The sequence below is a fragment of the Hemicordylus capensis genome, chromosome 2 (genome assembly GCF_027244095.1).
Source record: "Hemicordylus capensis ecotype Gifberg chromosome 2, rHemCap1.1.pri, whole genome shotgun sequence".
Classification (NCBI taxonomy): domain Eukaryota; kingdom Metazoa; phylum Chordata; class Lepidosauria; order Squamata; family Cordylidae; genus Hemicordylus; species Hemicordylus capensis.
The window spans coordinates 401,289,056-401,310,212 of NC_069658.1; the positions used below are offsets into that span (position 1 = coordinate 401,289,056).

The following is a 21,157-nucleotide window of genomic DNA, read 5'->3' on the forward strand; positions in this document are numbered from 1 at the left end:
ATGTTGCTGCCACTGGGGATGCCAACCAGGTTAGTTGGTTGTGGGTCTCTGATCTCTGAAGGAGGATCCTGTATTTCTAGGAAATGTTCTGTTGGGATGAAAGGAGCTATTATTGAAACAGGGCTTCTGTGAATCTAGGCGCCCTAGGGGGCATAACTTTTTTCTTATCACTAGTCTCGACTACGATGGGCTTTAGAGATTTGCCAAATAGTTTGGTCCCTGTGAAGGGGAGGGCTGCTAGGTTGAGTTTGGATTTAGCATCTGCATTCCAGTGTTTTAGCCAGAGGCTCCTAAGCACTGCCATCCCAAACCCATAGCCCTGGATGTGTGTTGGATAGAATCCTGGCTGGATTCAGCCACGAGTGTGGTGGTCTTTGCTAGTTTATTAATGCCCTGGTGTAACTTCTTGTTTTCTGAAGGAATGTATCGTACTAATTCTTTTGTCCATGGAATGGAGGCACGTGTGAAGATTGAAGTAGTAGTGGATGCTCTAATTATTGTAGCTGGCACCTCATGAGCCTTTCTTAGGAGAGAATCACACTTTTTGTCCTCTGGAGTTTTTTTAAACTGTTCCTCCTCTTCTTTGGGCATGATTGCCCCCAAGACTAACTGTGCCACAGGCGCATCACCTTAGGGACTGAGAACAGGCCCATTATATCAGGGGAGAGGTTAAATAATTTTTTAGGGAATGAGGTGGAAGATCTGGAAGAGACAAAGGACATTCCATTCCACCACCATAGTGTTTTTGAACAGTGGTAGGAATGGTATAATGGCTGACGGGACCAGCTCCAATAGGAAAACTTGTAGGTCTAGGCCAGGAGGTCAAGGAGCGGAGACATTATTGATGACCCTTAGCTTTGCCAGTAAGACCCTCAAGTCAGCTGGTGTGAAAAGGCATGAGGAGCTCTGTAGTTGTGGTGTGGAGCCCTTGGTTCCCAATAGACTTCTTTTGTCCCATGGTGCCCTGGCCCAAGGCTTGAAGCATCCTCTCTCTGTTAGTGGGGGGATGGTCCCCCAACCCTGACTGGAATCTGGAGAGGAGTAGACTCCCAGTTTCTGTCATCCTGAGGGTCTAGCTCTAGGGACTGGAACCGGTTGGAGTAAAGTGGGCTGGAGTGGCATAGAGCAGGGATTATCAATGTTGGGTCCCCAGATGTTATTGGACTTCAACTCCCATAATCCCCAAAGGCCATTGGGGCAGGGGATTATGGGAGTTGAAGTCCAATAACATCTGGAGACCCGACGTTGAGAACCCCTGGCATAGAAAACTAGACTCCTGCATTCAGTTGAAATAAATTCCTTTAACCATTGCGGCATGTCTTCAGGAAAAGGGTTTTTACTGGCTCCCCCACCCTCGACAAGGTCTTATTCATCACAGTGGCGCTCTGTGAAGTTAGTATAGGAGCAGAGGCAGTATGCATGGGCTGTGTTCTCTGGGATTGTGCAGCATCAGGGACTAGCAAGATAGAGCCCTAATCTAATGCAGGAAGAAGCCTGGCATTTGGGGATATGGGGAGTTAAGATGGCATAGCCGCAGCTCCCTCCCTCACTTCCACAGGCACAGCAGAAATCTCTTTAGTTAAAATGGCACCCTTGTACTGCGCACCTTTGCCCGTATTGTCTTGGGGCGATATGGGAGGTAGACGTCTGGGCTGCTTCTACTGGTAGAGCGCTTGTAGCAGGATATGCTCATTGAGGCACACGGTGGAAGAGAGAGGCTGTTTTTTGTTTTGCAGGGTTGGTTTGGTTTTAAAACAGAGCATTCCTTGCTTAAGTGTTTGCTTTTCTTTGCAGCCCTTCTATGTTGCTTAGGGCTCAGCAGGGGTTCAATCAGTTTGGGGAGAGAGGCATCATTTAGCTCCTGAAAGGGCATGTTTTTTTGGGGGGGGGGTTAATGTGCATTTTCCTCTTTGGGGTCTGAGTGGGGACGTTCCAGGAGGAAACCCACTAACATTTCTCCCAACTGAGCCGCCTCCATAGGCTTGAAATGGGCGGGCAAGGGAATGTGAAAAAGCATTACAAAAGCTAACCAAGGGAAACCCAAAAGTAACTGAGCAGTCTTAACAAACAAACCAAATTAGACCATAAAGCAATGGTTTTTAGAACAAAATAAAGCGACTCCCTTCCCACCCTGGCAAGTGAGAAGAAATAAAGTATAAGTGGAGGGGAGGAACAAATTAGCCTGATTTTTTAAGAAGTTGAGTAGGAGTTCTTCAAATCACTGTATTTTGAGTCAGACAGGACAGGAACTGGGTTTCTGGCACCAGCTATTGACCAACAGGAAGCTAGCCTGCATAAATTTTTTTAACCCTATCCTGTCTTGAGCCATGTGATGCCTGATAAACCCATACTAAGCTGATGACCTTCAGCCGAGCTGATGACTGTTCAGCCACTGGCCAACAGGGACTGGAGTTGGAGGAAGGAGGCCCAGAAGGACAGGGTGGTGACAAGGAAGAAGAGGGGGGCCAAATCAGGTACCAGATACAGGGAGACCAGGGGTGTGTGTGTGCACGCGCAAGGGGGGGATTTAAGTCCACTTCACTGGGGATGAGAGGGCTGGCCAGAGTGTGCAAGATCCCTGGCAAAGGAGCAGGCAGAAAGAGGAGGCTCCCTAGGATGCAGAGAAAAAGCCAGAGTGAGGCAACCCCTTTCCCTCCCCCACTTTGCTCTGAGGCCCTTGGGTGCTTGGTCAGCACAGGGTTCCTATGGTAAGCACCATAGATGGATGGATCTTGCGTCTATGCCTCCTTAGGAGTGGATACCTCAGAACAAGCAGGACCCATAGCCTAGAAGACCAGATCTGATTTCTACGAAGCACTGCCAATGAGAAGCATAAGCATTTCAGAGCTGGATGGCTCATGGGATTGAAACTTCTATGCCCAAGGCTCAATAAAGCAGATTTAACAACAAATGCACTAAAACGCAGGAGAAAAAAAAGCCCCCCACAAATAATAATAACAACAACAACAACAACACCACAACCAGAAGATTTCTCTCTCCAATTCTCCTCTCATTTCTTTGGCTCTGCAAACATTACAGGAACATAACTCACCTGTTTTCATTCACCAGGAACACAGAGCCAACGTTTTCTGCAAGTGTTTCACTTATGGGCGAGAGACAGAATGGAGAAGAGAAGGCATCAGAATCGGAGTCAAATGTGCTGTCCCTGCTAACATCATCCGCAGACAACTCCAAGGAGCCCTCATCCTCCCCAGTCTCCAGGTGGCCCTCCAGCCCTTCCTCCACTGACTCCTCCAACCGGTTCTGCTCATCTTGAGAACTGATTGTCGATAAGATTCCTGAGTCACTGTGGGCAGGCTGTGCAAGGCTGTGAATACTGTCTGTTGTCAAGCAACTCTGGGACAGCTTCTCCCCTTCTTTGGAAGGGGAAGTGACATGAGCCACATCCCTAACCAGCTGTGACATGGTCAAGATGTCCTCCTCATCCTTTGGAATCATTGCTCGTTTCTGCTCAGAAGGAGAAGCCTGCATAGTGGTGCCAAAACCCTGAGTGTGACGGTTACGTTTGTGGGGAGCTTTGCGGACTGGGGAGCTCTCTGGTGTGATGTAGCGGAGGGCCTCCTCATCCTGTCTCTGGATACGGGAATTGGGGACCCAGGCCAGGATAAGCGTGGTTCCAAGCAACTCATCCTTCTCCATGTACAGGCACAAATAGCCTGCAAAAGAACACAGTGCTTCAGAGTTAGTCAAACCACAACTTACATGTTCTTTTTAGCTTGAAAGGGTGCCTTGTGTCTAGATTTCCTGCTGGTAGCTGGACCTACTTTCATCACTCACCTGCCTGACAGCAATCTGCAAAGCTCCAGCTTTCACTTTCTCCTACCAACTCCCCAGCTCACAGGTCACCCTCCTCACAGCTTCATTTTTCAATAAAATTTTGGCTAAGTGATCATGTTTCTGGAGAGCACTTCCTGGTGCTCAACCAGTATCCAAAGCAATATAGTTTGAAATCTAGTATTGAACCTCTGGGATGGGAGGCTAAATGCACAGTTCATGTCAAATAATTTTCACATCAAAACCAAAAAAATGCAGCACTGAAAATGCTTCACGAGTCCACACAAAATAGATCCCAGTCCTGATAAAGTGACCATGCAGTGTTCCTGTGTTACAATTCGGAAGCTTACTTATGCGGTCTTCTCCCCCTTTGCTGGTTATCTACAAACCAGCTTTGCCAATAAGGTAAATCTAGACCCCTGCTAACTGATCAAAGAGGCATCTATTAACATGGCAATTCTCTTATATTTAGCATGGGGTGAGCACCAGGCCCTATCCAGTCGCAGCACGGTATCTCTCCAGTGGCTTTTGTTGGTGTCTACCTTATGTTTCTTTTTAGATTGCGAGCCTTTTGGGGAAAGGGAACCATCTTATTTTTCTATGTCAACTGCTTTGAGAATTTTTGTTGAAAAGCACAATACAGATCATCATACTAGCAGTAGATTCACCATAGGCTGAAGATTCATAGCAACTCTGTTAAATCTTCTATGCAAAAGGGAGTGGATTTCTACATTGTATTCTTGGGAATAAAATTGACACTTTGTACTTCACTATGCCATGCTAAGTGGCTCAAGTGGTTAAGATGCATTTCCAGAAGGTTACATGTTTGGAAACTCATTCTTAGGCTGATGGCAATGTAGAGTGCCACTTTGTCTACTGTGCTAAAGATCGCAGTGGTAGTCTGAGCTCTAAAAATTAATTATCTATAGGCATGCCAGCAAGGGAGATGAACACCTTTTGATTCCAACTGTGAGATACAAGCAGCACTGAAGATGTTTGCTTTAAGCAAAGCAAGATGTGAAAAGATTCACCAAAATCCAACATTAGGTTATCTCAATGCAAAAAATCCAAAACAGCATTTGAAACATCTGTACTATTAATCCTGTTTCAAAGTAACTAGTCAACTGAAAAAAACACAAACATTTCACTTGAGCAAGTGTTTCTATGGCCTAAATAAATATAATGGGGGACATTCTGGTGCTGCTGACTTGCGTCTTCCCAGTAAATATGTGATGTAATCATATCCAGCACTTATCTGCCCCTTGCAAGAGGCAGCCAATGAATCTGAGGAGAAGTGGGAAAATCTGATTGCAGGGACAGCACACCAAGCCTCTCTTCCTCTAAATGTTACCAGGGAGAGGTGGATTGGCAGCAGCCAGTAGCCATACCCTCTCAGTCCCATCTAGTTAGACCCTGACATTCTGGGGTTTTCTTGCCCTCCTTTATGGAAGTCAGTCACAATTGCTCATTCAGCCAGCTGTGCTAAGTCTTCTGGCAATCATATGAAAGTGCTGAAAGAACCATCAGCACTAAATAGCCACATTTATGTCTTAGATTTTTCATGAGAGAATACACTGGTGCTAGAGGTGTGCACGGAACCGGCTGGCCCAGGTAGAGTCCGAACCGGACTCAAACCTGACTAGGCCAGTTCAGTCCAGCACCCCCTTGAACCCCCTCGGTCCGGTCAGGAGGGGAGGTTTGCAAACATTTTTTTTAAAAATATTATTATTATTTACTGACGCTCTCGGGGTAGTTATTATTATTATTATTATTATTATTATTATTAATTCTATTCTATACCACCCTTCCAAAAATGGCTCCGGGCGGTTTACACAGAGAAACAACAAATAAATAAGATGGATCCTGGTCCACAGAGGGCTCACAATCTAAAAATAAACATAAGATAGACACCAGCGACAGTCACTGGAGGTACTGTGCTGAGGGTGGATAGGGCCAGTTACTCCCCCCCCCCTCCCGCTCAATAAAGAGAATCACCACGTTAAAAGGTGCCTCTTTGCCAAGTTAGCAGGGGTTTGTTGTTGGAGGCGGCGGGGGTGTGTGTCCGCAGAGGTTCCCCCTCCCCCCACAGGCCTCCCTTGCAGCCCAAACCGGCCCCTTTAGGCCTTCCCCCTCCAGCGCAGCAACCATTTTTGGAGGCCGCTGCGCCTGCACTTGGCCTCTGTGTGACCCAGGCCATGCAGAGGCCAATTGCGCAGGCCCGGTGGCCTCCAAAATGGCCACCATGCCGGAGGGGGAAGGCCTGAACAGGCCAGTTTGGGCTGCAAGGGAGGCCGGCGGGGAGAGGGGGAACCTCTGTGGACCCCCCCCACCTCCAACAACTACCCCAAAGGGGGTAAGTTAAAACATTTTTTTTAAGTCTGCAACCCCCCCCCCCAAACAGTCGGGAAGTGTTCGGTCTGGGGTCGGACCGAAAAGGCGATGGTTCAGTTCAACCCTGAACCGTCGAACTGAACAGGTTAGATGCTGAACACGTTCAACGTCGAACCTGTTTGTACATCCCTAACTGGTGCAGCCTCCATATTAACTGGAGATCTGAAAAATGGAAGTGAAAAGCAAAAGAAAATTGCAAATGGCTGTTGGACACTAGATAACAGGCTAGATATCCCATGACTACAGTAGGTAGCCAGGTTGTAAGCAGGACCTGCTGCAGCACAAACAAAGGTTTTCACTCCCACATCCACACTTTATAAAGAGGTACAAGTTGCTAAAGCCATCATTGCACAGTGGCATCTAAGTCATATGGCATCAAACACTAGTGCATACCTGAACTTGCTAGCAGGACACTTTGGGGAGTGAGGGTTAGCCAACCTCAAAGGCCCCTGCAAAGCAATGAGTTTCCAACTAGAATAAGACAAATTAGAAGATGAAATAACCAAGTGGGAAAGGTAAGCGAGACCTGTTCACCTAGCAAGTCTGCTATTCCCAATGTATCCTGTGGAACTTTTCTGAACATGTTCAAGCTGTCCTCACCTGGGTGATGTTCCACAATGCCCTGCAGCATCTCAGGTGGGTGGACACAGACATTGTTCTTGGAGTAAATAATCTCTCCATCCAAGACAGAAGATGAACCACCACCACCGCCGGCATTTAAGGTCAGGAGGTCAGATGCTTTCGAAGAGGCACGTCGGAGAAGTCTTCCAAGAGACATTGCCAAGGGAGTGTTTCCATTCTCTGCCAACTTCAATCAAGCACCTGATTCAGATTGTAAGGTCTGCCCAGGGAAAAGGAAAGAAAGTGTGTCAGAATGAACACCAACCAGATGCAACAACTAAGGACAAGCTTCCTGCCATCATCCAAAAGCGAATAGCTAGAAATGCTCCAGGAAGTTGCTCCAGACTCATGGGGTTAATAAAATCTGTGAAAAGGCTAACCTTGTGGAAGTAACAATAGAGAAAGAAATTTTTTAAAAAATCTTAATTGCCACAAACATCCCCCCCCCCACTCCTTATTAGGAATGTGCAAAACATTTCAACATTGAAATGTTTTGACTAGAAATGGGCTGTTTCAGCACTTTAAATAAAGGACCTATTTCAAGCTTGGAACAAAAACATCCCCGTTTTGATTCAGAACGTTTTGAGTGCCATTTTTGAGGCCTGCTTTTCCCTTGCAGATTGGTTTTCTGGCACTGGCTTCCAAATGGCTTGCGATCCTATGGAGTTTGGGGGAAAGGTTAAAACAATTGTTTAAAAACGCCTGCCCATTTCTTGTGTGGGTTGGGTAGTAAATAGCACCCATCATACCCTACCACCCAACATACTTTGGTGTCTCTAGGAGCTACCCATGGGGAACAATGGGGTGTTTCAAGTTTCCCCATTGTTCCCTATGGCAGAAACTCAAAATGAAGTTTGTTCTGTCAAAACAACTGGGTCAACTGCTGTTCTGACAAAACATTTCAAACGTTTTGTTTTGAACTCAGAACAGAAATGCAAAATCCATTTCATGCACATCCCTACTCACTTAATTGACTTTTTCATTCATCTGATGAAGTGAGCTCTGGACCACAAAAGCTGATGCAAAGAAAAAAACTCTTCCCCAAAACTAACTACTAAGGGCCTTTATGCAGGAGCCAAGCAACACTAATGTGAAATAAATCCTTTTGCACCAAATATCATTTATTTATTTGTCTATATACTTCTATCTATCTATCTCTCTAAGACGGGCCATGCATGGATGAATGGGGATGCATCGTGGAAATCTCGCGAGAGCCGCAGAACTCTCGCAAGGAACTCTTGCGGAGAGGCGGGGGAGAAGCAAACTGGCCCAGAAGGTTGCAGGGCAGATGGCAAGAGGGCAGCAGCGAGTGAGACAGAGGCATGGGGAGAAGCAAGCGAGAGGTGGAGGGAGACCTGAGGGAAAGCAAACTGGCCCAGAAGGTTGTGGGGCGGGTGGAGAGGGGGCGGCAGTGAGTGGGATGGAGGCAAGGGGAGAAGCAAGCTAGAGGTGGAGGGAGACCCAAGGGAGAGCACACTGGCCCAGAAGGTTGCCGGGTGGATGGCGAGGGGTCGGTGGTGGTGGGCGGCAGAGCCACACTGCACCTGGCGAGGAAGGACAGCGCTGCTGGGCTGGCAGGCGAGAAGGAAAGGTGAGAGAAGGGCAGCAGAGCTGCACCACCGAGAGGAGCCAGGCTGGGCAGGCGGCGGAGCCATGCCACGTCCGGTGGGAAGGAAAGCGCTGCCTGCGGGCGTGGAAGGAAAGGTGAGAGGAGGCGGGTGGTGGCAGGGGAAGGAAAGCACGGCGACCAACTAGCGGTGCAGATGCTATGCGTCGGGTCTGCTAGTTTGATTTTATTTATTCAATATCTACTCCGCCCTTCCAAAAATGGCTCAGGGTGGTTCACACAGAGAAATAACAAATAAGATAAACAAAATGGCTCCCTGTCCCCAAAGGGCTCACAAACTAAGAACATACATAAGATAGACACCAGTAACAGTCACTGGAGGTACTGTGCTGGGGGTGGATAGGGTCAGTTACTCTCCCCCTGCTAAATAAAAGAGAAGCACCACGTTAAAAGGTGCCTCTGCCAAGTTAGCAGGGGTTCATCTGATAAAGATGAAGTTTTAGCTCAAAATAAAAGGCACTGTCAAACTTTTTTTACACCTATTATTTCTTTTGGATCTAAACTGAAAGATTATGGGAAAGTACTTTCAAATACCATAGAATACAGATCTTTAGATATTTAGATGCGAGGTGCAATCTAGGGAATCTGCTGTGCTGCAAATGGCATCAAGTCTTTCACTCCTCTGTAGGTATCTCCTTTGATTCCTTTTGACAAACACAGCCTTTGATTCCTCTTTAAAATGGGCCAGCTCAACACTCCGGTCGTAACCAGCATCACATAGGAGCTCCTGCTCCACCAGAAAAACAAGTGGAATGAGAAGCTACTTCCTCCAAGTACAAAGCTGTTCCTTTTTGTTCAATACTTTGTTCCCAGGGTCAGACTGACCTAGTTTTCACAGTCCCTATAGCAGTCACAACACCTGGAGATACCAGTCAAGGCATTTTCTGCAAGGCCAGCAGCAAACGCATCCTAGTGTGCACCTGGTAAGCAGGAGATACAGTTAGGCAAGGAAAGGAAGAGAAACACAGGGAAGCAAGCTAAATAATTCACACGCATAGCCTAACACAGACAGACATAAGGAAAAAGAAACACTGGTTCTTACCGTGAACAGTTCTTTTTCCCCGTGTCTGGAACTCCTCATTAGCAGGTTGTGAAGTGACCATGCTCGAGACAGGACAGCCAGTTGCAAAGGCGCCAGAGGGTGCCCAACCCAGTTCCGGGACTGTAGCAAAGAGCAGCACTGAAAAAAGGAGTGAGCAGCCTAGAAAGGCAGGAGATATGAAACAAACTGACAGATACAAGGAAGAAAAAACAAGTTATACCAAGGTATGGCAACCAGAAGATATATAAGGTGTAGCTAACTCTAGGATCCACAGGAACTGGCTCCACCCACAACAAGAACACATCCCTTCCTTGTAAAACGGTAAAGAACAAACAAACAGTGAAAGGATTACATCTGGGTGGGCAAAAGGAGCTCCAGACACAGGGAAAAAGAACCCTTTCATGGTAAGAACCAATGTTCCTTTCCCCCACTGTGCTGGAACTCCTCATTAGTGGGACATACCCAGGTGGAAAATAAAAAAGGAGGGAGAATGTACTACACCACTTGCTGGAGAACCCTACAGCCCAAGACCACCTGGTCAACCAAAAAGGATGCTACCTTGTAGTGGCAGAATGAAGGGGGTAATAGTCAACCATGTTGTCACCTTACAAATGTCCTGAAGAAGGGCGTGAGCTTAGAAGGCCGCTGCACTGTGTGTTGAATGAGCCGTGATGCCGGCTGGTAGTGTTAAATTGAGTGTGCGGTAGGATACGGTGATGCAAGTTCTTATCCAGCTGGCGATGGTAGTTTTGGAAACTGTCTGACCCAAGGAGGAAGGTTGAAAGGAAATAAAAAGCAAGTCAGACTTGCATATGCCCTTGGTACATCCAAAGTAAATCATGAGGGCACGCTGGACATCAGGGTTATGCCATAACTTTTCTTTGTAATGCGCTGGCATGGGGCAGAAGGAAGGGAGGACATCATCTTGGGAACGATGGAACAACATGTTCACTTTGGGGATAAAGGTGGGGTCTAGCTTCAGGACCACCACATCCACCTGGAAGATGCACAGTTCTTTGCGTGTGGACAATGTGCTGAATTCCAAAACTCTTCGTGCCGATGTGATGGCTACCAGATACAGAACCTTATAAGAGAGTAGCCTCAGACTGATGGATTTCAATTATTCAAAGAGAGGCTGAGTCAATGTGTTCAGAACTTTATTCAGATTCCATGACAGGAAGCGCTGGATAGGTCGTGGTGTGAGATTGGATGTGCACTGTAAAAACCGTGAGATGCATGGATGTAAGGACACTCTTAGGTCAGTGAGGTTGAGGACCGATGTCAAGGCGGAAGCTTGTCTCATATGATGGGGTCTAGCCGGAAGTCAAAGTCAGACTGCAAGAAGTCCAGAACTTCGGGAACCCCGATCTAGGTGTTTTCTCCATGCCCACCTGGAGAAAGCTGCCCAAGTTGCTTCATAGATGTGTTGTGTTGAAGGGCGGCAAGACAACAGTATGGTATCCTGTACTGACAGAGTAACCCTTGCTTAGGAGTCTTGCACGCTCAATCTCCAGGCACAGAGTTGGAGCTGCTCTGGATGTAACAGAGGCCTTTGTGACAGAAGATCTCTGCGAAGAGGGAGCCGCCATGGGGGATGCACTGAGAAGTGTTGTCTTTTGAATCTCTCATGGTTTTTTAAAGGAGGTAAATGTGTTGTACTGTGTTTGGAGAAAAGAGAACCAGTATGAAATGATTCTCTGCCACAAGACGTGGTGACAGCCAACAACCTGGATGGCTTTAAGAGGGGTTTGGATAACTTCATGGAGAAGAGGTCTATCAATGGCTGCTAGTTGGAGGACTAAAGGCCACCTCCAGCCTCAAAGGCAGGATGTCTCTGAGTACCAGTTGCAAGAGAGTAACAGCAGGAGAGAGGGCATGCCCTCAACTCCTGCCAGCGGCATCTGGCGGGCCACTGTGTGAAATAAGATGCAAGACTAGATAGGCCTTGGGCCTGATCCAGCAGGGCTGTTCTTATGTTCTTATTGATGTGATCTAAGGTATGGTTTGGGCACAGAATCATGCACCCATTTTAACCAGCTTTTGTTCTGCTTTGAGGGATCCTCCCCCTCTATTTTATTTGCATTATAAAGTGCTTTGTGACACATTTAAAGTTACATATCTAGTTTTTACTAGCAATATTGAATTTATGAATTTTGTTTAGATTCCTTCATCTGCTATTTACAGCATTGAACTATGAGTGGGGAGACAGGTGTAATTGAATTTATAACCTGCTGCAGAGGTTTTTGTCTTAAGCCTGCAACTTCCTTGGTTTGACAGAACAAGGATTTTAAAATACACTGAACTTTTTATTTGCATTACAGAGTGCTTTGTGACACATTTAAAATTACTTATCTATTTTAGAGTTTTTACTAGCAATATTGAATTCATGAATTTTGTTTAGATTCTTTTATCTGCTATTTACAGCATTGAACCATGAGTGTAACTGAACTTATAGCTCCTTCCTGGGGAAGCCTGCTGCAGAGGTTCTTGTTTTAAGCCTGCAACATCCTTGTCTTAATAGAACAAAGATTTTAAAATACACTGAAAATTTTTGGCTTTTTTCTAGATTCATGGATTCTTTTTGATCCGTCCATCAGCTTAATATATAAGATTATTAAAAGACTGCATATACCGTTTATCATTTTGTATGGAACTTTTTTATTATTTGGAGAAACTGGGATGGGAAAGATTAGTATAGGGGAAAAATACATAACAAAACATAAACATATATATTACAAGATTCAATAAATTCATAAAGTGAAAGTGCTTTCTTATCTTTAGCTAAACAGGTTTTAAATCTGACTAAGGAGGAATTTGGAGTGGGGAAATTCACATTCTTTCTTATAGAATACAGAAATTAATCATTAATATCTAATAACATTTTTTAACTTGGGGGTTTGGGGAGGGATTCCAAACTGCAGAATATTGAATAGTGAGGGTGTTTGGTGCCTGAATTATTTATATTATTGTATTACTTATTTTCTGTTTTCCACAGCTGGGTTGGCCTCTTTAGACAGCTTTAGACGAGGTATTTCTCTGCCCACTCTGACTCCACCATCAAACATTTTGATCGAGTACCACCCTGATCAACTGATGTGGGCTGTGGCTGTAACATCTATGCAGACTAAGAGATGGTGACCGTGCGGAAGGTGCTGGAACTGGATAAGAGCCAATCTGGCTGCCATGAGTTCCTGTGAGTTGATGCTCCTCTTTAGTTCCTCGGGCAGCCATTGGCCTTGGGTCAGTTGATCCTGGCAGTGGGCCCCCCAGCCTGTCAGGCTGGCATCCGTGGTGACAATCATCCTGTGGTGAACCATCAATGGGATGCCTCTGCTGATTGCTGGCAACAGCCACTAGCGAAATGATTCTTTGACATTCTGAGGAATACGAATCTGGAGATGCACGTCCACCATGATGAGGTCCTGGCAAGGCAGGAGGAGCCATTATAGTGATCAAGAGTGCCACCTGGCCCATGGGGTGCATTCCATACATGCCACCATGGAACCCAAGACTTGTGCTAGAAACATTAGGTTGGCTGATGTAGTCTGCAGGAGGGAGCGTAGGGATGAGACGGTCTTGGCTCTTCATTCTTTGGGAAGGGAGACTAGAGCCTGTGCCATGTCAAGAACTGCTCCAAGGTGCTGGAGGAATTGAGATTGATACCGGTGACTCTTGTCCTGATTGATTATAAAGCTGTGGTCCCGTAGACACTGTAACGTGATAGGAACTGTCACCAGTGCTTGGGAAAGGGATGGAGGCCTGATCAGAAGATCATCTCAAAATAGGTTTGTGCACCCCCTATAGGCGAAGGTGTGCAAACCAGGGTGACCATGACCTTTGTGAAGATCCGAGGGGCCGATGAGAGGCCAAACAGGAGGGCTCTGTACTGGTAGTGAAGAGTGTTGTACGAAAACCTCAAGAATTGCTGGTGGTGAGGGGAGATGGGGAATAGGTAAGTAAGCTTCGGAAAGGTCCATTGACGCTAAGTCCCCTGGATTAATTGTCTCCTTGATGGTACATAGGGACTCCATCCTGAACTACTACTTTGTTACCAACTTCTTGTGCTGCTTGAGATCCAAAACCTGCCCTCCACGAACCATCCTCTTTGGGAAACAGCAATAAAAGAGAACAGGCACCTCGACATAAGTCTGTCGAGGACACAGATTTGATTGCCCGAATTTGAAGAAAATGAGAGATTGCCTGCTGCATCCTCTGATGTTTCTCTGGATTATTTGACTTTGAAGATGAAAGGAAATGCTCTGGTGGAGTGTGAGCAATGGATAGAGTATCTGTTGTGGACTATGTCCAGCACCCAGCAGTCCTGGGTGGTGGACATCCAGGTGGGGGCGAAGACTAGAAGTCTGCCCCCAACCAGAGTAGAGCCATTGTTTCCTGGTGAATTGGGTGTTGGAGTTGAAGGCTCAGGTTCCTTGAGCTCTAGGGTTGCCCTTGTGGCATAGTCTCCACTGGTGATGCCCAGAAGTTCTGAAATTGTTGCTGTGGAAGTCTCTGGATAGATTGGATGAACTGGTTTGAAATTGTCTATGTGGTCGAAAAGAGGCTGAGTAGGGATGAAAAGACCTCTGATTAACCCTCTGAATAGATGGCACAACCTTTTTCTTGTCCTTTGTTTCAACAAGTACTGGTTCCAATGCTGGGCTGAACAGATTAGAGTCTGTAAAGTGGGAAGAGGTGAGGGTCATCTTAGACCTCATGTCCGCTTGCCAAGACTTGACCCATAGAAGACGTCAGGCTGCCGCTCCAGCTACCATGGCCCTGGAGGTCTGTTGCAGACAATCGAGGCTAGTGTCTGCCATCAAAGCAGCTGTTTTTGCCAACTTATGCTACCCTACCATAGCTTAACATTTTCTGGAGGAACCAGGGCTATAAGCTCCTTGGCCCATAAAATGGATGTCTGTGAGAAAATGGAATAGGTGGTGGCTGATTTGATGGCGGTAGCTGAAGCTTCATGAACCTTTCCAAGGAAAAAAATCTAATTTCCTGTCTTCCGGGGCTTTTAACTATTCCTGGCCTTCAGTGTTTAGAACCAAAGCAGAAACCATTTGCGCCACCGGTGGATCAATATGAGGAACTGTGAGTAGGGCGTTAACCTCCTTGTTGAGGGCATAATGTTTCCTAGGGTAACTACCCACTTGCCTGGGGGAGGCAGGCTGTTGCCACTCTGCCATCATGACTTTACGAAAAATGCAAGGAAAAAAGGTACTGTGGCAGAAGATGAGAAAGATGGAAATACATTTTGATCTAGATCAGTAGAACATTGTGCCACATCGTTGATAGCCCGCTTAGCTTTAGATAGCAAGACCTCAAAATCAGCTGTGGGGAAGAGGCGGTTCGTAATCGGAGATGGCTGGGCAATTTCTTTGTCAGATAATTTTCCTTCCTCCTTATCGGAACCCAAGGGTTGGAACGAATCAGGCTAGCCCAACTGGGACTCAGAATCCGATTCATGTCTGAGTGGAACGTCAGGGTTTCTAGGGCGGATCTCTGTGGAGGGAGCAGGAGAGGATAACGCTGGAGTAGGCAAAAGGGTTAGCAGGCTGAGGAAACATAGGGGGTAGTGGGGGTGGAGGTCTAGCAAGTAAGCACGGGTATTGTGGGGCAGCCCCCCAGGGGGAGGTCAATTGCTCAGGGGCAAACCTGCCCCTATTGCCTTTTATGTCTCACTTGCTTAGGGGAGAACCTGCCCCACTCCTGGGGGGGGGGAGAAAGCCCTGTCTTGGGCTGGTGTCTTGAGAAGAGGAAGATAATGGCACCCTAGATAATTTGAGCCTCTGAGGAGGGAAACCCAGGGCCCCTGATGGCATTGGAGATATTGGAAGGGTAGCATCCCATAAGGGGAGGCACTCTGAGAAAATAACTCTGAGCCACCCAGCCACATCAGAGGGAATAGAGAGGCCCGGGCCCATGGGCAGCGCATTACTCACTTGTGTAGTGAGGCCAGGAGTTTCACCTGATGGACCTCTGGGTGGGCTGATCAGGAATCTGGCCAGAGCAGCAGCCTTTCCTCCACAGGCGCTGCTGGAAGTATGAGCTGCAACAGCTCCTTGGGCACTGGGGCCAGTTGAACTGGAGCTGGGATCATTCAGTGGGGTTGGGGGGGGAATGAGCAGACAGGCTGGGTCCCCATTAGCACCCACTGCATTGCGTGGCAAGCACACCAGAGAGCCGCCCACTGGGTGCTGGTTGTTGGTGGTTTTCCGGTGCTTTTCAGGTGGGATTCCTTTGTGCCACAGCTTGGATCTGCAGCAAATTTCTTTAATAAGGAGCCGCTCGTTAAGGTGGACCAAAAGCTGGATTTCCCCCCTCTTGCTCCAATAGCACCTTAAGGTGCTTGGATTTTTAAAGAGTCTTACTCGTTACCGACGTGGCCTCCACTGAAATGGTGGGAACGGGCTGTGGTGGGAGAGGGACCACTGCGCTAGAGCTAAATGGTAAAGCCTCTTGATCGTTTAGAATTTGCAAGGACTGGGACCCCCCAAGGAGGTCTTCCGCATGGGCACACTTCATAAGGTGGCTAGAGCCAGCAGAGAGTACAAGGAGCGATCAAGTCAAACTGAGGGATAAAAAACAAATTGAAAGTTTTGAATTTGGATTACCTAAAACAAAGCCTAATACAGCTCCTTTCCCACCCTGCACAGTCTGGGTTGGGGGGAGCCAATAAAAACAAAGGAAGGAGTAAATTAGGAAGCCTAGCCTGAAAGTAGAAGAGAAGTGCTGGAGAGCTCTTTTTTCCGAGTCCTGACGCTCAAGCAGACAGGACAGGAACTGGGTTGGGCGCCCTCTGGTGCCAAGAAGCAAGCCTTTGTAACTTGCAGTCCTGTCTCGAGCATGGTCACTTCACAACTCGCTAATGAGGAGTTCCAGCATAGGGGAAAAACATTGTACACAGGAGATAATGAGGAAACAAAGAAAGGCAGATGTACCAACAGCAAAGAAGCCCTAAATTAGACAAAATAAAGCAGAGGATTTACAGAAATACACAAATACTTCTGCTCTACCCATTCTCTCAACTATGACCTTTTTCTTCCACTTGTTCCCAGAATGGCTCCCCTCTGACCAACCTCATCAACTAGTAGGTTCTCACAGTTACTAATGTAATGGAAGTGTATGCACAGCTGGAAAGGAAGCAGCAGAACAAACCTTTCAGCCAGTATGCTGATCATATCCCAGCCCTATCAGCCACATCAACTCTTTATATATCAAACCTCAGCAGTTTCTTTTCCTGCTTCCTTACTTGAGCACTGCAGAAGCAGTATAAGGAGTTGCCTAGGCATGACAGCCTGGGGCAATCCTTGAGATGTTGGTTGTATGAAAACATCACTGTAGTGTCCCAGCCATCTACAATGGTATAATCTCCCAACATTTTGATAAGGTGACCCAAGCTGCTTTTGGGCTGCATAAGGTTAGGCTGATTTCACAAGACATTTTAAAGACTTTGCGTGATGTCCACCAACTTCTGATCTGTGCATGGCTCTTACCTCAAACTACACAGACATAACCAGTGTGCACAGGTTTCCAGAAGAGCCTTGGAAGAGGAGCTAGGATGAAGAAAATGTATCCACAGTACAAATGCAAAATGTAAGATTTTCTCTAGAATAAAGAGAAAGAAGCTGGTCTGCTGAAGCACAAACCTAACCAGCTGTTCTCCCAAGGGGCCTGAAGCGGCAGCGGCTGTGACCCCCTTTATGCAACAAAAAGAGGCCACAACATATCATTTGCTAACTGAGCCAAGAAATAAAGCAGCAGCAGATCAAATTATTTTCTCATGATGGGGAAAGGGAATCTGTTTTTTAAATGAAGACAAAGGAGGAAAAAAGAATGCCGCTGGTTTCTACAACAAGATTGAACTCTGGTGGTCCCGTCATTACACACAAAAGGAGTGGGAGTCTCAGAACTGCAGCACTCGCTCACACCTTGAGAAATCCAAACTGGCATGGGCTACCAAGACTACATTTTAGGAGCTGTGGGACTAAAAAAAAGTCTGGTAGAAGTGGAAGAGTTTAGTCACCAAGCCATTTTGCACACTGCCACTTGGCACAATGCTGTTGCCACTGCTTCTTTTGTTATTTTCATGATGCTCCAGGAATATGTAACACTTCTGCCCAGATGGTTCAGGAGTACTGTGTGTTTCCCTAAGACCTAAGCAATGCCCACGCCTTTGGGAGCACCTAACAACTCTGATGAAGACACCTATGTTGAAAATCCTGTGTGTTACTCGAGGAGCATGGAAGCAGCCACCCTGCTCAAGGTAATGTGTAAAGTAGCTCTGCGGTGTAGACCAAGACCAAAATCCTAAGCACACTTATATGGAACCAATGGGGCATACTGCTGAGTAAACATGGCAGGGATGGGGAACTACTTAAGTGCAAGAATAAGGAGGAACCTAACTCCGAGTCAGCCTACCTTGTGACATCCTCAAGACATACAATTAGATTCATGCTGTACTGCTAAAATCCTAGTTTGGAGCCCAGTCCATCCAGTGTGGTAACAGCTGCTGGTGCTGCTTCCATGGTAACCAGAGCTGCCCAAGCCACACCCTTCCCTGCCAACTCATAATGTAATCATGCTCGATAAGATTTTGCCAATTGTCTTTTTAAAAAAAGTTGTCCACGCATTCTTTATTTCCTCCCACACACCAGCTGCTGCCACTGAACACCTGCACTGCAGCCAGCAAGGAACTTCCTTCTGCTATTGGCTGTTCTCATGGCCAAGGCCCAAGACTGCTCCGTCAGCAAAGAACCTGAGACGCAGACGGTTGTCTAATCCCCCTGGAGGGCTCATCAGCACAGAAGCACCTTAGCCAGCACAAACAGTTGGCCTCCTTTTTAAGGCTGTTCCTTTTTGAACAAATGGCTGAACAAGAAGATTCTGTTTGCAAGCCTCCCCGCTCCCCTGCCCACCAATCTTCACTGGCTCCGATACATTTTTGCTTTATTAAAGAAAACTCAGGCAGGGAGGCTTTTAGTCACGGTTTGGCTGCAAGCATGGGTTTTAGATTGAAGACTTGGCACACCTAGCAGGATTCAATAATGCTCCAAAAGGCATGCAAGGCAGCAAACTCCTTACAACAAAATGCTGAAGTTTTAGACAAGCCACCCCCTCCTCCCAGCTAAGCATGGGCAAGATGCAAAAGAGAAACAAGACAAACTTCAGAACAGATGTATGCAGGAACCTGTCTTAGGATCTCCCCCTCCTGCCCAATAAAAATATAGCATATAATCAAGAATCCAAGACAAAAAAGGGGCTATGAAGATAAAGCACTAGGAAAGAGAAAGGCAGATCATATCAAAACTTAATAATTCAAACTGAGTCACTTTGCATTTCTCCTGGTGGAAAGGGGCTAGGCTTCACTATTCTAATACAACCAAGATTGCTAGAGCAGAGCAGAGCTTCCAGGGACCATCATGGAAGTGAAGTGCATAGTCTCAAAGAATTCTGCCAGTGATTTATTATTAATTTATTTAAAATATACCCCGCCCCTCCAGTGCACTACTGCTAGTGATATACTGCACTAGAACCAATTGGCTGAAGTTACAAAGAAGCAGATTCAGGCTAGATGTTGGGAAGAATTTCCTCACAGTAAGAGTTGTTCAACTGTGGAACAGTCTGCCTCATGCAGCAGTCGACTCTCCTCCGCTGGACAGAAACCAAGGCTGGACAGTCATCTGTTCGGAATGCTATAGTAGTTTTCTGCACTGAGCAGGGAGTTGGACTAAAAAGCCTCCAAGGTCCCTTCCAACTATAGCACTTGACAACTCACCGATTGTAAAAGGCAAGCCTGGAGCAGAGAAGCCACATATGAAAATATGGGGATAGCAGGGTTCCGTTGCCAGCACAGGACTGCTCAATCTGTAGACCCAAGTCAGCCAAAGGGCCCAGGCTGAGCAGCCCTGCTCTAGCCCTGGCAACTGTAACTCATGCCCTCGTCACCTCTCAGTTGGACTACTGCAATGTGTTCTACCTGGGGTTGCCTTTGAAGAAGACTCTGAAGCTTCAGCTGGTCTAAAATGCCCTAGCCTGGCTGCTTATGGGCAGCAGAAAATATGATCAAGTTTTACTTTTGCTGAGGTCACTGCATTGGCTGCCAGTTTGCTTCCGGGTCCAATTCAAGGTGCTGGTTATCCTCTATAATAAAGAGCTTGTGTGTGCGCCCGTGTCTCTGTGCCCGTGTCTTCCTTGGCCATTCTGGGCATGCGCAGAGCGCATGCCCAGAACGTCCAAGGAAGATACGGCCGCCGGCACCAGGCGGCCATGTTGGCTGGTTGTTCGCCCGGCTGCGGAAAGGCCAGAGGTGGCCACTGGGAGGGCAGAGGCGGCGGCGGGTCCAGCCCAACCGCAGGGATAGAAGAGGCGGCGGCGGGTCTGGCCCGCCCGCCAAAAAGAACAGGGGCGGCGACTGTCCCTTGGGCGGTCCGGCTGGCTGGAGGCTGCAAAGCCATGTTGGCGGGGGGCGGCTCCAGGGGAGCGGCAGTGGCAGCCGGACGGGTGGGGGGGGGTCTTGTGCGGAGCCGCCGCCTCCTCCTCCTGCTCAGCAGCAGCCGGCCCTCGGGTGGTTCCCAGGACGGCGGCGTCGTCCCCCCGGGAAGAGCCGCCGGCAGCCTGCCAAGCGCCGGCAGGCAGAAGCGGGGACCGGCGGCTCCCGGAGAAGAAGACCTCCGCCCGCCCGCCCCTGGCAGCAGCAGCAGCTCCTCCTCACACCCAGCCCAGGGAGGGAGGCACAGGCAGCAGCTCAGCAGGGCGAGCCGTGGTTGCTGCTGCTGCTCTGGGCGCCTGGCCATCGCCGCCGTCCCCGGGGAAGTGGCCCTGCGCGCGCCTGCCCCGCTCCTCCTCCTCACTCCTCCTCCTCCGGGGGCAGCCCTCAAGGGGCTTCTTCGCGGCGGCGGCCGCTGCCTCCCTCCAGCGGGGCTCTGCTGCTGCAGCCAACAGTAGGCAGCCCCCCCGGTTTCATGAACCCAACTAGCACCCGTTATTTTAACGGGCTTAAAAATACTAGTCACCTATAAAACCCTTCAGGCTTTGGTGCCTGTGTACCTTCAGGACCGCCTCTTCCGTCCAACATCAACCCGCCCGCCCTGTGAGGTTGTCTCAGATGGGCCTTCTCAGAGTTCCGGGCCCACGGGAGTTACGTTGGGCCTGGGCTCATGGGAGGGCCTTCTCTGTTGTAGCCCCCTCCTTATCAAACACTTTGCCTCCTGAGATTTGTAATGCCCCCTCTCTTCTGTCCTGTTTCACCAGGCTTTTCATTTTTAACATGTGTATGTGTGTAAGGGGGGTTCTTTTTCTTTTTTTCTTTTCTCCCCCCCCCCTCTTCTTTTGTCTTTGTTGTTTTAATTTATGTAAACCACCTCGAGTCTAAAGAAGTCAGACGGTCAATAAATTTGCTAAATAAACAAACAAAACAAAACAAAGAGCTTAATCTTAAATTAAGAGATACTTCCACCTTTATTTATTTATTAGTTAAATTTGTTTACCGCCTTTCATTAAAACAATCCCAAGGTGGTTAAAACATTTATAACCGGACACCTCTCCAGAAGGTGGCAACCCAAGGCAGAGCCTCAGATCGAGTTTGCAGTCAGTGAGCAGGCTCATACAAGAAATGGCACTCCTTTCAACATTCTAGTTCCAAGCCATTTAGAGTTTTATAGCTGAAAAATCAACAC

At 47.6% G+C, this 21,157-nt stretch overlaps 1 protein-coding gene across 7 annotated transcripts in view; it reads right to left on the reverse strand.

Moving 5' to 3' along the window:
* TBC1D16 (TBC1 domain family member 16) overlaps nucleotides 1-21,157 on the reverse strand; it is a 74,315-nt gene that overhangs the window by 47,169 nt on the left and 5,989 nt on the right. For all 7 annotated transcript variants that reach the window (XM_053301484.1, XM_053301482.1, XM_053301485.1 and 4 more), the window contains 2 exons: nucleotides 6,787-7,027; nucleotides 3,053-3,677 (listed from right to left, as the gene is read on the reverse strand). In XM_053301484.1, coding sequence (XP_053157459.1) covers nucleotides 3,053-3,677; nucleotides 6,787-6,964 — 803 coding nt within the window. In that variant the 5' untranslated portion in view covers nucleotides 6,965-7,027. The remainder of the gene's footprint in view (nucleotides 1-3,052; nucleotides 3,678-6,786; nucleotides 7,028-21,157) is intronic.